The following is a 16,016-nucleotide window of genomic DNA, read 5'->3' on the forward strand; positions in this document are numbered from 1 at the left end:
TACACACACAGAGACACACCCTACACACACACCCTACACACAGAGACACACCCTACACACACACAGGCAGAGACAACACACCCTACACACACACCCTACACACACAGAGACACACCCTACACACACACAGGCAGAGACAACACACCCTACACACACACCCTACACACACAGAGACACACCCTACACACACACCCTACACACACAGAGACACACCCTACACACACACCCTACACACACAGAGACACACCCTACACACACACCCTACACACACAGAGACACACCCTACACACACACCCTACACACACAGAGACACACCCTACACACACACAGGCAGAGACAACACACCCTACACACACACCCTACACACACAGAGACACACCCTACACACACACAGGCAGAGACAACACACCCTACACACACACCCTACACACACAGAGACACACCCTACACACACACAGGCAGAGACAACACACCCTACACACACACCCTACACACACAGAGACACACCCTACACACACACCCTACACACACAGAGACACACCCTACACACACACCCTACACACACAGAGACACACCCTACACACACACCCTACACACACAGAGACACACCCTACACACACACCCTACACACACAGAGACACACCCTACACACACACAGGCAGAGACAACACACCCTACACACACACCCTACACACACAGAGACACACCCTACACACACACAGGCAGAGACAACACACCCTACACACACACCCTACACACACAGAGACACACCCTACACACACACAGGCAGAGACAACACACCCTACACACACACCCTACACACACAGAGACACACCCTACACACACACCCTACACACACAGAGACACACCCTACACACACACCCTACACACACAGAGACACACCCTACACACACACCCTACACACACAGAGACACACCCTACACACACACAGGCAGAGACAACACACCCTACACACACACCCTACACACACAGAGACACACCCTACACACACACAGGCAGAGACAACACACCCTACACACACACCCTACACACACAGAGACACACCCTACACACACACAGGCAGAGACAACACACCCTACACACACACCCTACACACACAGAGACACACCCTACACACACACCCTACACACACAGAGACACACCCTACACACACACCCTACACACACAGAGACACACCCTACACACACACCCTACACACACAGAGACACACCCTACACACACACAGGCAGAGACAACACACCCTACACACACACAGGCAGAGACAACACGTACCTGCTCAAGCTGCACCTCCGCCCTGCGCTTCTTGACGTGGTTCGTGCGGCTCCCGCGCGCGAGCGCCACCAGCCTCGCGTGCCACCTGCGGCGTGAAAGGGGCAGCGAGAGGGGGCAGGGAGAGGGGGCAGGGAGAGGGGGCAGGGAGAGGGGGCAGGGAGAGAGGGGCAGGGAGAGGGGGCAGCGAGAGGGGGCAGCGAGAGAGGGGCAGCGAGAGAGGGGGCAGCGAGAGAGGGGGCAGCGAGAGGGGGCAGCGAGAGGGGGCAGGGAGAGAGGGGGCAGGGAGAGAGGGGGCAGGGAGAGAGGGGGCAGGGAGAGGGGGCAGGGAGGGACAGAGAAGGGCAGTGAGAGACAGTGAGAGGGGCAGCGAGCGGACACGGCCACATCGTCGATCCTCTACGCAGAGCGAGGCGGCCCCGTGCCAGCACGGAGACCCACGGACCCATTCACTCACCCACAGACTCACAGTCAGACCATCTACACCCACACAGACACTCACCTTGTCCGCACAGCACCTGGAGGAGGTACGGTTAAGACACTTCCACATCGTACCGTATTGTACAGATGCCACGCAAACCCAGATGACGACGATGATGATGAGAGTCTCGTACTGCGCTATCACACCTCTCGGCGAGAAGGCGGCAGGGGACGCGGCCACGCGCGCCGGCAGCTTCTCTCCCCCCTCCCTCCCCCACCACCGAAACCCTTCAAAGTCAAATGAAATAAAACCTCTTCACCAAGAGGCTCGTCCAGGGCAGGCTGGGGCGCCGCCACGACGGCGGACGGTGCCGGTGACGAAGCACTCGGGGGGGGGGGGGGGGGTGCCCCACAGCCCGCGGGGGACTGAGCGCTCGGGGGTCACCGCCCCCAGCCACTGACCCCGCAGGGCGTGCAGGGAGGGGCTGGGGGTGGGGCTGGGGGCAACGCGAGCAAACCCGGGACCGGCTCCCCTCGCCAGGCGATGGGGACCGGCTCATTGCCGACGCCACGGGCCACTCGCAGCAGCAGGAGCTGCTGTTGGCTCGCCGTCGAACAAAGGCGGTGGTCACCGCATCGCACGGCGCTTTCAGACGCGCTTCTGTGGCCGTCTGGAATGCTCTTCCTTCCGATATTTGGAAGCCACTGGAGCCGTGCACGTTTAAATCAACTTCGTTGAAACCTCATTTCGTGAGAACTGCTTTTTGTGTTTAGTTTGTTGTCCTCCCCCACACCTCCTATTTGCACGGTTTTCTACGTACAGTGTGAAAGAAGTTCAACATACATACTTACGCCAGCATTTCAGATATTGCCCAGCTGTGTGTGTAAGTCTATGGGTCTCTCTATATGAGACTGAATCTCCATGCGAGTCTACATCTCAAACCATGGACCACACAGTAGATCCACTGCCCTCTTCCATCGATCGCCAGGCAGCGTTTCAGATATTCGCATTGTGGCTACTCCCGAAGCTATCCACTGGCACACTCGCCACCTCCACGTGAACGTACGAACGTTGCTGATAAACTCCACACCACACAGAAGACGAAGACGAAGCAGACGATGGCAAGCGAGAAGAAAATTGGAACGGTGTGGCGCGGTGATTATTACGAAGACAGTCATAGAAAGAGAATGGGGTAATTGTTCAAGAAGGATTTTGTTTAAAAGCCTCCCCAAGGCCCGCAGCCAAACAGGAGATTAATAATGCAGAAGGCGGCCTCCAGTTGGAGGGAAACTCGATCCACTGCGTTGGGTTGCGGTGCGAGGTCCACCGCCTATCAACAACAAAAAGTTCACAATGGCTGGGAACGACGCCGGCATATCTGTTGAAATGTCAAATATCTAAACGACGATGTCTTGGGTTATTTTAGTTTTCTTCAATGGAAGCGTCTATGTTTGGAGGCACTTTTTTGCTGGACTTGGCAAAAGGAGCAAATAAGTTATTAAAGTATTAATGTCTTAATTATACGCGAGCGCTCGATAGTATCATAGGGGATATTCAGTATTACTTACAGGATGCGTGTCATAACGCTCGTGACAGATCGCATTCGTCTTACTGCTTAATGATGTCAACGTCTAAGAGCTGTAGTTGCTGGAATTTGTTTTATTGTCTCATTCAAATAAGTTGAGCCCCACCTTTGCTCAAACAAGCATTGTGCAGTGCTTCCCTCCACTAGGGAGGGGGGGGGAGGTGCTGAACCAGGACTGAAATTTCCATGTTCCTATGGCAAGGACAAGTCCACATACCACAACTACCAATGACTTCCCACCAAATGATGCAGCCTCATCAGGTGGTACGTGTTTCATCGACCATGATAACAATGATGATGACCATGGTGATGATCATCATGGTGATGACCATCATGGTGATGATTATGGTGAAGATGACCATGACAAGAATTGGGAAGGTGATGATGACAATGACAACCATAAACCATTTACCCTGGGCAGCGCTCAGTCTTGAGCCCGACACCTCACCATCTACGCCATGCCGCAAGTATCCACGTTGTCGCCACCAACAGAGACACGAAAACCAAGATCCTCGCCACGCGCTCGCCTCGCGGGCACCACGTGCACGCTGGAGCAGGGAGAGGCAGGATGTTACCGAGCGGCGATGCCTCGGCCAGACGGCACAACAGACCGTCCGCACCTCGTTCAGATGTGGCGGCGCCGGCAGCGATGTCCAAGCCAGGCCGGACGAAGAACTTTTACGAACGGACAAAAACTGCCAAGAGTCCGCGATGTGCGTTTCATAGCAACGAATCTGTCCAATGTCCATGTCCCACAGCCGAAGTGGAAGCCTCGGGAAAAGTCGCATGAGGTTGACCTCAATGCTTCCGCTGAACTTTGCGAGGGTCACAACGGTTTGACACTCCACGGCCCGGTCAGGGTTATCCACAGTCACCTTCCGCAGCGGGTGGAGACAATTGTATGGCGGAGCTCTCCCAAGCGATAACCAAGAGGGTGGCACGCGGAGCGTCGCGCGTCTCACAAGCCGCGCGAATGCTGCGGGCAAACGTCGCCCGTGGGTCAGTCACGGGCACCGAGGTTCAGTGGCCATGATCGCTGCCGCCACCGCGCCCCGCCGAGCTGCCTTGTCACAAGTTTCAAACGGGTCGCAAAAGAATTGATAAAAAGCCCACAGCCAGTGGGCAAACGCAAAGAAACAACCGCCGGCATTTCCTGAAGCAGTGCATTGCTGGCTTTTCAGCTACAAATACTGCTGAAACGATGATGAAATACCGTAAGTAATAACTGCAAGCACGGAGGACTCGGTGAAATTCAGCAGACGCTGGCAATTATGCATGTAATGATGTGTCGATTCATCGATTAAAATCGATTATTTTTGACCATGATACATGCTTTGAATTGTGACTGTCAGAATCAACTGTTTATGGTTTATGCAAAGTATATGCAAATTATGTGCTAATGTTACATTTAGGCTTACGGAGTGAACAGAGCTATGCAAACAACACAGGGTAAATAATATATGATATGAATGAGATGGTTAAAAATGTCTCCCGAGAAAGAAGCGATTCTTCAAATGGAATCCGAACCGCCTGGGTGAGTTTAAATCGCCTTCCGAGGGCGGTCGGCGGATCGAGAGTCAACTTTCGGAGAAGGTGCGGCCACTCTAACGACACCGACTCGTGTCACTGCGGTGAGACACAACGCGTGGAGCATCTGTTGGTCCTTCGGCGCCTAGTGGAGCCGGGCATCATCAGCCATGGTCTATTCACTGCTGGCCAAATCATCATCACCACGTGCCCAATGCCGGAATGTGGTGGCAGGACACGACAGGAACAAGAAGACTTCTCCCAAAGCACTGAATTGGTGGTGAATTGTTTTACGCGAACAAACAAGATAACGATATTGGTGGAACAATATTTGGTGCTTCTAATAATCCTGTGATAGGTTGCTAGAAGGAATGATGGCCGGTGGTCAAGACTAAGAGCAGAGGGGGCAGCCACACGAAGAAACTCGCCCAAGAGGACGTCCACCGCAGAGATGGAGCAATTAATAATAATTAGAATAATTAGAGGTGGCAGCGAGGAGAGGCCTTCGTCATGTACGGTGCAAAAGAAGTTCAACATACCGACATACATCCATCATCCGTGGATAAATCATGATGTTGATGACACGGTGTGTAGAAAAAGGTTTAGGTTTCTCTCGTTGGATGTGGAGGGATGCGCAGGTCGAATGTTACCGCACGCGATTTGAGGTATTCGGACGAAAACGTAACCTTCCATTTGACGTCAATTAAAGTGCGTGCAGTGCGCGCCAGCGTCGGAGGAGAAACGTGAGAAGGGCGCGGTAATTGGACCCCTTCGCCGCCAGCAGCCACAGCCATTGTGCGTCTCGCCCGCAGAAGGGGTAGCGAGAGCGCGCAGAGTCACGCCAAAACACCCCCAGCGACCAAGCGCTCCCCGCATGCAAAAATCCCACCGCCCGCAAGAATCCCACCGTCGTGCAGGAAACCCCGCATTTCTGATCTCCGAGCTCACGAAAAAAAAACAATAGCCGGCTCTCATCAGCCGAGTACGAGCTGGTGGACGGGACCGACAGATGGAAAGAAAAACAGATACAGACGGATGGACGGACCGATGGACGGAGGAACGGACTGACTGACGGAAAGACCAATAGACCAATAGATCAACAGCCCAAAGGACCGAATGACCGACAGTCCAACGCACGAATTAATGGATGGATGGACGGACGGACGAATCGGCGGTCGGAAGGGAACGGACTTACACAGCAATGTGTGTGTGTGCGTGTTGCTCGTTAGCGACCAGCAGCGTGTTTCATGCTCAGTGGGCTCCAGGAGAAGAGAGCAGACGTCAAGCTGTGCTGCAGAGTTCTCAATCGACCCTCAGGTTTACAATTATTTTTTAAAGTCAGCGTAACTCCCTGCTTACATGAGCACGAGGGCTTTAGTGGCCTTCAGTCAGTGGTGTAAACTCCACGTATTTATGGCAGGGTCAGTCAAGATAAATGCTAATGATTGTTGACTTCCCGTAAAGTGGTGCTCAAGTTATCGAGCTGGGTGAACGATGGACTCTGAGCAACATTTAAATCTAAGGCCTTCCGATTTGAAAGTCTTGTGCTACGCCAGAGTGCTACGCATTAGTGACGATCACCAATCGTTGAGAAACGTGAATAGTAACTTCATAAAAATCCACAGCCACTGAACGTTGCGATTGAATGCGGAGCTTTTCCCATACTTGACCTTTATGGGGCTGCTCGCAGCTTTGTGCGATATCCCAGAATAATTGCGATTTGTCCCATAATCCAATTCTGTGCATGTACTTACTTCTATGTCACCACACATTGTGTGAACCCAAAAAAAACGGTTTACTTCCTCAAAAATGAAAAATATTTAGGATCCCCATTCGATGAGTCTTTACAATACATTCAACAAAACGTATTGTCAAATCCATTTTGTGGGAGGCCGCGACATCAAGCCAACTGGGAAAAATCTGAGCAAGCATAGGACCTCTCGTGAGACCAAGACCAGCTGCTCGACCCTCCACGAATTCGTGTGAGATCCCGGAAACCAACCTGGGACCGCCGCGCGAGACAATTGGACGAACCGGGGGTCAACTGGGGAGCGCCGGGGAGTTGTGTCGAGATCCCTGACCACCGCAGCCTCGTAGAGGGCCTCGCCGCTGCTGCTCCCCCTCGTCCTGTCAAGTTCACTCTGGCGGTGCCGGTGGCTCCACCGACCGCTTTAGAAGGGCGACCGCTCGCTCGCTCGCCACCGCCGCCACCACCGCTGCCGCTGCGCTCGCCTCTCCCACGAGTGGGGCACTGAAGTTGGCGCACGGTGCAGGGCCTGCAGCCGCCCGGCCACACGACGGAGGACGTCGCCAACGAGTGCGCATCACGGGGGACTGGGCGGCGTTAGTCGCGCTACTCCCCCAGCTATTACCACGCGGCTCACACACTGAAGTCTCACGTCGAGCTGACGCCACTCGCCGTGCGCTGGAAGAAGATTTAACAAAAGAGCGGAGAATAATATCTGAGCTGGACCTGTGCCCACCCCCATCCCCCACTCCCCCCCCCCCCTTCACGACCCGCACTGACCAGCGCGGTCGAACAACCGACAGGATGGATTGGCAAAGAGCTGTACATTTATAAAATTATTTTTTAACGAGTACAGTATTGTATTCGCAAAGCACCTTCTTAATCATGGAGGGTTGCGACACATTTATAAATAACGCGATCTACCCCAAAAACCTTCATTATTAATAATACTGGTCGCGATAGCCTGCTACGTTTTAAACACCTCGTTAATGTTTGTGGTTGTTGTTGTTGTCACCTCTGTTTTGGGGTCATTTTTAATGAGCGCCAGGGTGGGCTCTCCACGCAGGGGCAAAGTCCAACAACAACCCCCCAGTTGGCGGTACTGTACGGACACAAGTCCAAACATTCACTTTAACCTTCACCTCGCTCACTGGGTGGGGAGGTGGCGGGGGGAGACGTTAAGTTGGTCCCGTTTCCTCATCAGCACCGCCACCACGTCCAACGCATCAATTCATAGGAGCAGGCCATCACGAGCCTCAACCACCATCCACTGAACACGTTCCCCAACATTCCCTCACGCAGCATCATCATCATCATCTCGACCACCACCATCATCATCATCCCAATTGTGTGAATTTCACCATTCACGATAATTCACACAGAGACAAATGACACAAAAAAACAAGCCTTGAATCTCATCGCCACCATGAATGCTGACAATTCAGACATTTTTTCAAAATCAGAATATTTTTTGTTATACTGGAGGAATCTGATGAGCTATAAAGCTAATTTTCCAAGATGTCAACTAGGGGTGGCTAAGACGGTTACAACAACAATCAGTACAAATGAACCCGAATACCTCGCTGATCTCGTCCAGGGACATAAAGCGTCACGCGATCTCCGGTCATCCTCGCAGCAGCAGCAGCAGCGGCTTTTGGCTGCTGCCATTGAGCAAAGACGACGGTCACCGCATCACGTGGCGCTCTCAGATGTACTGCTTCTGCAGCCATCCCGAACTCAATTCCCTCCGATATTAGGAAGCCACGGGAGCGATGCACTTATAAATCTAGATTGAAAAGCTAGATTTCTTTAAAAAAAAAAGGTTGTCTGTTAGTTTGTTGCCCTTCCCCTGCACCTCCGATTAGCACGGTTGGCTGCTGAATGGTGCAAAAGAAGTTCGACAGACAGACATGCAGACATATATACAGACATACATATATATACAGACATACATAGATACATACATATAAACAAAAACACGACAGGAGTCAATTGTTGGGACGCCCGCCTGCTTGGATCGACGGGTGGCTACAGCTCCCTGCGGCTTGCCAGGGGCTCTGCCCCGCGAAGGCCCCGAGCCGCTTGGGCTCTGTTGAGCGCAGCGAACGTGCCCCACGGCAGAGCCGCACGGCGCACGGGCCGGGAACAACAAAGGCAAGAGATTCAACTTGTGCGACCAACACCGAACTGTCGGGGGGTGGGGCGCTAAGCGCTGTTAAGCGAGCAACTACGAAGGCCGGTGCAGCGCATGGCGAGGTGATCGTGGTGGTGTCGTCGTCACACCACGTTCCGGCAGCCTTCGTCACCCCCGTGGCTGATGTTTACACACCACATCAGATACTCATTTAAGGCCGAGTCGACCTAGGGGAGGCCCAGGACCGGTCCGGCTATCACTCTGTAACTCGCCACCGATGTCGGCCGCGGCTGAGAATCGAATCTAGGTGGCCGGGTTCGTAGCGTAGTGCGCTAACCACTCTGCCACCACTCTACCTGGGGACACGCGAGCGCAAACGCGGCTGGGATGCCGCCTCTGGGCATCGTTGCCTCAACTGGGAGTCGGGAGGAAGCCAGTGTGGTGGCACAACCCCTCATTAAGGGGGCACAACCCCTCACTGAGGGGGCACAACCCCTCATTGAGGGGGCACAACCCCTCACTGAGGGGGCACAACCCCTCATTGAGGGGGCACAACCCTCATTGAGGGGGCACAACCCTCATTGAGGGGGCACAACCCTCATTGATGGGGTACAACCCTCATTGAGGGGGCACAACCCCTCACTAAGGGGGCACAACCCTCATTGAGGGGGCACAACCCTCATTGAGGGGGCCGGGTCTCTGGGCACCGAGTGGGCACACGCCGCCGACGGACGCGTGGAACCGTTCCAGCCTTCTTGGGACAAGCAAGGCAATGTTTTGAACGCATTTGTTTACTTATTTCTATATTTTTCGCCGGTTTATCCCAGTTGTGCTCCCGATGTTACGCCGCGGCACCGTCTGTTTGCGATCTCGCCGAGCAGCGCAAACCTTCGTGTTCAGGAACGGCCTGCGGAAGCGGATACTACAGAGCTACTTCTGAGATCCCTGCAAGCAGCCTCTGATCCACCCACAAGGGTACAACACTTGCCCACATGCTCTTCTGCAGAGAAACGTTTGTCGCATGGAAATAAAACTCGTATTTTAAATTCTCAGAGGAATTTTTTGGCAAATTAAATTACGAAACCGAAATGTAATAAGATTAGGTTGGGTTATTGGTGATGAGTCGACACTATAAACCTGCTACACTTGACAGTTCGGTTTAATCACAAGCGCCTTGCCTGAATTCAAATCCAGGTTTTCAGCGTTGGAAGCACGGCACACACCGACCTCTGAGCCACCAGGCCATCTCTGGGAGGCAACGTTTGAATGTGAGGTCACACTGTATGTGGTGTGCCTGTCCATTTACACGGTGGCCCAAAATTCAGGACACACACGGATATTTAATTTATTTTAACAGTGGCATGTAAATATATATTTTTTATTCTTTAGGTTAATATTTTATCGATGATCATATTATTAATATAAAATGTTCTCATTTCTTTTCAGATGACATTTACAAAACTCGACCAAGAACCCCACATGAATTGAGACTAAACATAATTGATGAATATTCAAAGATTACAAACTGTAACCTTTTAAAAAGTCCTAAATTCATTTCAAAAGAGAACTCGTGCACGCATTGATGTTAGCAGGAGTCAGTTTGAAGATTTGTTCAAATAAATTCAATAACCTTTTGGGAAATGTTAAAATAACCATATGTCGACTTTTTGGGCCACCCTGTGTATGTACACCAACAAAAATTATGCGGGAAGGAAACGCATCTCTACCGTAATGCGGGGAAATACAATTCTGACCTTATTTTTGGCCCTCTATGCGAACCGAGTTTTTAGACATTGCTGACCACAACTTGGGCTGGGCCCCGGTCAAGCTTCACGGCTCGCCGTCGCCTCTCCCCGCTCCGTCCACGTCCGTCGCGTCTTCTGCATATTCTACTCAGTCGCTCGAGCCAACGGGGAAACGGTCCCCCCCCCCCCCCCCCCCCAATTTGTGTGCTCACCAACGAGAATGTTCACCACGTCCACGCCCCACGCTCCAATCAAATTGCACTTAAAAATGCACGGCGCCGTTACTTTTAGGATCCCCGTGCCGAAGGGCGGCGATTTTATAGCCCACCGTGGGCGGCGGCCGACAAATGGGCAGCGGTGTGGACAGCGTAGTCCGCGTGCCGGGAAAGCAGCAATCCAGAGCGGGTCTTCTTGGAAGCCTGAGTTAGTCGTCCTATAGAACTCGGGACGCTACCATGGTGTAATCTCGTGGTCGCCAATTCGATTTGATCTCCGGCACGCCAGCTGAAACATCGGTGCAAGATGATTAAATCCCCGTCCGCCTCCGTCTACCCGGCAATAGGAGTGGGCAACACCGCAGTTAGTCCAACGGCAGGTCGCGAGCGGTGGGGTAAAGTGTGGTTACTCTCCCACCTCAGCCAAAACGTCTGGCCAGTGTGGAAGTAGGCCAAAACACCCTCTAGCTGTGCCGTGGGAAATTAACTACAGGGCTGCACCTTCATCTTTACCGAAAGAACTTAAAGATGTCCCTTTCAAAGGAACGGTGAGAGTTTCCGCCATTGGCTCTGGACCAGGGACGGAGATGAGCGTTGCCCCTGATGTGTTGTGCTGCAGAGTGAGACCCTCGCTTCTGGGGCGCCGTGGTCGCGAGATGTTAACTCCCTCGCCTGGTATGCAGGAGGTCGTGGGTTCGATCCCAACCCTGATGCCTGCTGTATATTTGGAATGTGCGTGTCTCTCTCCCCGTGGCCGCGTGGATTTTTGTCTGGGTCCTCCAGTTTTTACCTCCACATCTATAAACACGCGTTCAGAGTATCTGGCTGCTGCTATAAATGTCCACGCGATAAGCCACTTCGTTGAGCTGTCACTTGTGGCCAGGTCGCTTCTGACAAAGAGCTGTATTGCCCAGTGAGCCTTACCTGGTAAAATAAAAATAGTTTAGTTTTATAGTTTCAGAGTTCAGGGCACGAAACAAACAACCGCACGCGGATAACACGCAAGCAACGGGAAAGTTACCGATTAAGCGAGCTCTGGTGGTTTTGAATCGACACACAAAGGGACGTGAGTCACTCTTTGCAGGAAATTAACAACCGTGGGCAGGAATCAAACTCAGGTCACCAGGTCCATAGCACAGTGCGCCAACCACCGTAACACCGCTCTGCCCACCCGAACCAAAGAGCACATGAACACTACAGTCAATATTATTTGAACAGCGTGCGCTCTAGGAGCTACAAAATCACCCTCAAGAAAGATTGGCGGGCGGCGGGGGCCGAAGATGTTTTAAAATATCGATCATGGCTGCCTGCCGTCACTTACACGACGATCATCTAAGCACACACAATGCCTGCGTCCGATCTTGTCGCATCGCGGACGCTAAGCAGGTGTCAGCCTGAATAGCACTTGGACGGACAACCGCCAAGCACAGCAGGTGCTATAGGCTACGGTGGTTGTGGGCAGCCCCAGGCCCGTGCACCAGCAAGATGCATTGTTGAGCTGTACTTCCATGTTCCCACATGAACGCTTCCCGTTTTCACCGACCCGGCACTGCCCAGGGTGGTGAAGTAACCCCGACGACCTGCAGAAGGCCCTTATCCAGCAGTGCGTTGACAAGAGGGCTCTGCATGTACACAGTGGCCCAAAAGTCAGGACACATTTGGGATATTTAATTTAACGCTGGCATTAAAAATGTTAATTGTTGATTCGTTATTGTTAACATTTGATCTGTTATCGTGATTCATATCGATTTGTCTTCTTACTTGATCAGATAGCAAATTTGAAGGAAAGTTCACTGAAAGACGAACAAGTTAAATTATTTTTTTATGAATGCTAAAGAAGTCACTGTAATCTTACTTTAAACAGTCCTAAACTAATTTCAAGTGATCTGTTAACATAAATAATAACAACTCTATGTGTCCTGACTTTTGGCCCACCCTGCATATGTACACAGCACAAGGTATGCACACAAGCAGGCCAGTCGACACTGGACACGCAATATCCACCTCCGATGAGCGCGGTCAGCTACGTAGGGTGCAAAAAAAGTTCAACGTACACACGTGTACACACGTTCGTACACACACGTGGGTTGTCAAGTCCTTCAGTCGGAGATGACACTTAGCAGGCATAGGTGCATTGGTGATAGAACGTAAACGGAGTTGACGTCATCTGGGCTCACACACCTGGAGAGCTGCCATCAAGCAATCTCCATGCAGAGACTTAGCCGATAGCTAATGATACAAACTAGATTTAGTTCTTTCACTCGTTTACAGCGTCCCTCTAGTCCCGTACAAAGTCACGCTTTCTGCCTCCTTAACTAAGCGAGGCCTGGTGTCGCTCACTTTTGTTGTTGGTCGCCCAGAGCCACGGACAGAAATGTCACATTTCTCTGGAAGGGGCAAGTCTATCCACAGTAAACCCACTGCTGGTGTCCTAACAAAGTAACACCGATCGTCACTGAACTCAGCGGGATGATGGGCTGAGTTGGCCTCGGGCCAGGATTTGAGCTGCAATGTCAACGTGATGTTGTTTTCTGCGTCGGTTTTGCTAACATATTGGAGTTTGGCTGATTTGCCGAGCTGATTGTAAACCCCCGAGGCTCCATTGCAACACAGACTCGTGGTCGGCATATGCTCTAGCCTGGCGATAAACACAAAGTCTTCATGGGGAGATAAATGGGTGGATGGTGACGCAGTGGCTAACGCTCCGCATTATGAGCCCGGTGACCTAAGTTCGATTCTATTGTAAGGAGTGATTTCTATAAGTGTTCTGCCTCTCTCCCACATACTTAACCAGCTGAGTGAAAAATCTGGTCAAATGACCCCCATCACCAACGTTATGCAGGTATGCATAAGACTGTAATACCTAATTCAGAAAAGGAAATGAACATTTAGGTTTGAGGCTTCTTGAGTAAAACTGAAACTAGACACCTCTCAGAATGTGTTGTTAGTTGTGGTGCAATTTTCCAGCATGTATTTGTCGCTTACAAACAAATACAAACAGCAGAATCATCATCTTTATTTATCCTGGAGAAATCCAATGAGCTATGAAGCTTGTTGTTCACAGATGTCCCGCAGAGACAAAGACCACACAGAGAGCCTTCAGCAGACTGCTAAGTGCAAGCACTGTTCATGAGCACCTATGAAGGCCTGTCAAGTGCGGGCCAAAATGGCGATGTTTACACAACACAACCCGGGTGCAGGGCCGGGTTCTGATATCGCTCGCCACGGATGTTAGCCGTAGCTGGGACTCAGCCTCAGGTCTGGTGGGAAAGTAGCGCAGCGCGCCGACGACGACGCTACGGCTCCCCACTGGCCGCGTTTGGACCACGCGTGCGCGCACGCATGAGGATCATCTCAAATATGTAGAATGCGCATTCCAATGCGCAGGCGAATGGAATGCTGTTTTCTAAACGTACCTAAAGGTGGGATCAGTCACTATTGTGTTTTATTCGGATTGTGCGTGTCGACAAATGACAAAAGTGCTCGACATTGTCAGCCTTTGCATGGTGCAATTCGTGACATCAGCTCGGAGAGGTTCTAGGATTATCGTGAACGCTTCCACGTGGTGACCCATGCAGCCCATTCCGACGCATTGATTTCCTTAAGCAGCAGCAACAGCGTGGGCCGAAGTTGCGCAATATAGGATTACGTTGCGCAAGAAGACCAGAAGTCAAGGCCCCCAGTAGGTGCCCGAGTTTTACTTTGGGCAGTGAGTGAGCAAACAATAACAACGACTTCAAGCCCTCCTCCTACACACGCCACTTCGCTGCTGCGCGGGGAGCTTCTCCACACGGGGCCAGTCACGGAGGGGGGGTGGAGGTTGTCGAGACACCGCACTTCACCACGTGAGTCATGGTGGGTCAGGGTAGAGCGGTGGGGGACCACGACTGGTTCAGGTATCACTCAGCACTCATCTTCCCCCATGGTTGGGAATCAAACTCAGCTTTGCTGGGTCCGTGAGCCCCGCGCGCCGACCACTGCGTCACCGCTCGCCCTGTGCCGCTTTCTGGCTCGGCGAATTAATTTGCAAACGAAGTCTGCGTGATTTACACGTCAATATTTTTGGCGTGAATATATATTCCCGTGTACAAACGCGAAACTGAATGCGATCTATAGCCGACATTTATAACCTGCCCCAGCATTCTTCACTCGTTTTCAGAGGGGGGCCAGTTTCGCCAATAAGACGTCGTCAGCGTGAGGACCGCCGCACCATTGAAACCATCGTGGGGTTTTTGACAGCAGCACCATGACGACGACGATGGTGATGATGATGATGGGGGGGGGGTTGTTTTCACTTTTGTGTCTTGTCGGGGGCCGCACTAAAGGCCACCAGGGCCGCCAGTGGCCCCCGGGCCTTGCAATGAACAACGCCGCTCTCTATACAATGACACAGACAGAAGCCAGGGGCGGGCCCAGTCGCGATCTGGACAATGCACCCAACACAGGTGGCACAAACATCACTTGAGGCTTACGCCGAGAGCCCTGGCAATCACGCCCTAATCGTGTAATAGATGGCACTGATCTTCAAGCCGCGTTGAAGAATGCGGAACGCTTCATCTTCCCGGTGCATACAGTCCTTTTAATGTCAATCTCAACACCCTTTTGACCATCCTATGTGTTAAGGCATGTGAACAGTAATTTATATTTAGAGAAATATTTTTTTTCCTCGACATTATACACCAATTGGCATGACGTCACTTCTGCTTGGGTGCCACGGTGGCGAGAAAATGTCATCTCCCTCGCCTGGCACGCAGGAGCTGCTAGGTTCCATGCCGGACCCTGATGATGCCTCTCTGTTGGAGATTTGGAGCCTGCGTGTCCTCTCTCTGTGGTGCCCGCGTGGATTTTTCCTCCGGCTCTTTCCATTTTGCCCCTTCACTTTTAGAAACTTGCGTTGAAATTATTTGGCTGCTGCTGCTGCTATAATTTCCCACGTATGACCTAAGCCACATCGATGAGGTATGATGTGTAAGTTTATTTTGACTTGTTACACGGATGATGGTCCCGTTTATCCAGTTACCTGGCTATCTTACACGGGAGATCCGTGGTGCTGCGTGAGCACAGCAGCAGCAGCAGTAACAGAAGGCAAAAACATGGACATTGTAGAGAACGAGTTGAGGGTGCTGTGGCCAGCTCGCCTCTGAAGACGAGCCAATTGCTCAGTGGGCCTTACCTGGTGGAATACATCAGTAATCGTAATAATAAGTGGGGATAATTGGAAGTCTCGCAGATATGACATTCCGTCAAGAAGCATCGTTATCCACAACTTTCATGCACTCCGCAAAGGGGTGTTATTGCATGTCAATGCAGCCACTTGTAATTCACAATTGTTGTTACTTTTGGGTAAGATTA

The 16,016-nt window shown here is 51.9% G+C and overlaps 1 protein-coding gene across 2 annotated transcripts in view; it reads right to left on the bottom strand.

Moving 5' to 3' along the window:
- The window catches only part of LOC144944469 (myosin phosphatase Rho-interacting protein-like), a 160,250-nt gene that overhangs the window by 46,665 nt on the left and 97,569 nt on the right, over window positions 1-16,016 (bottom strand). For both annotated transcript variants that reach the window (XM_078872634.1, XM_078872635.1), the window contains exon 5: window positions 1,294-1,378. In XM_078872634.1, the coding sequence (XP_078728760.1) occupies window positions 1,294-1,378 (85 nt within the window). The remainder of the gene's footprint in view (window positions 1-1,293; window positions 1,379-16,016) is intronic.

The sequence above is a fragment of the Lampetra fluviatilis genome, chromosome 35, assembly GCF_964198595.1.
Source record: "Lampetra fluviatilis chromosome 35, kcLamFluv1.1, whole genome shotgun sequence".
NCBI classification, from domain to species: domain Eukaryota; kingdom Metazoa; phylum Chordata; class Hyperoartia; order Petromyzontiformes; family Petromyzontidae; genus Lampetra; species Lampetra fluviatilis.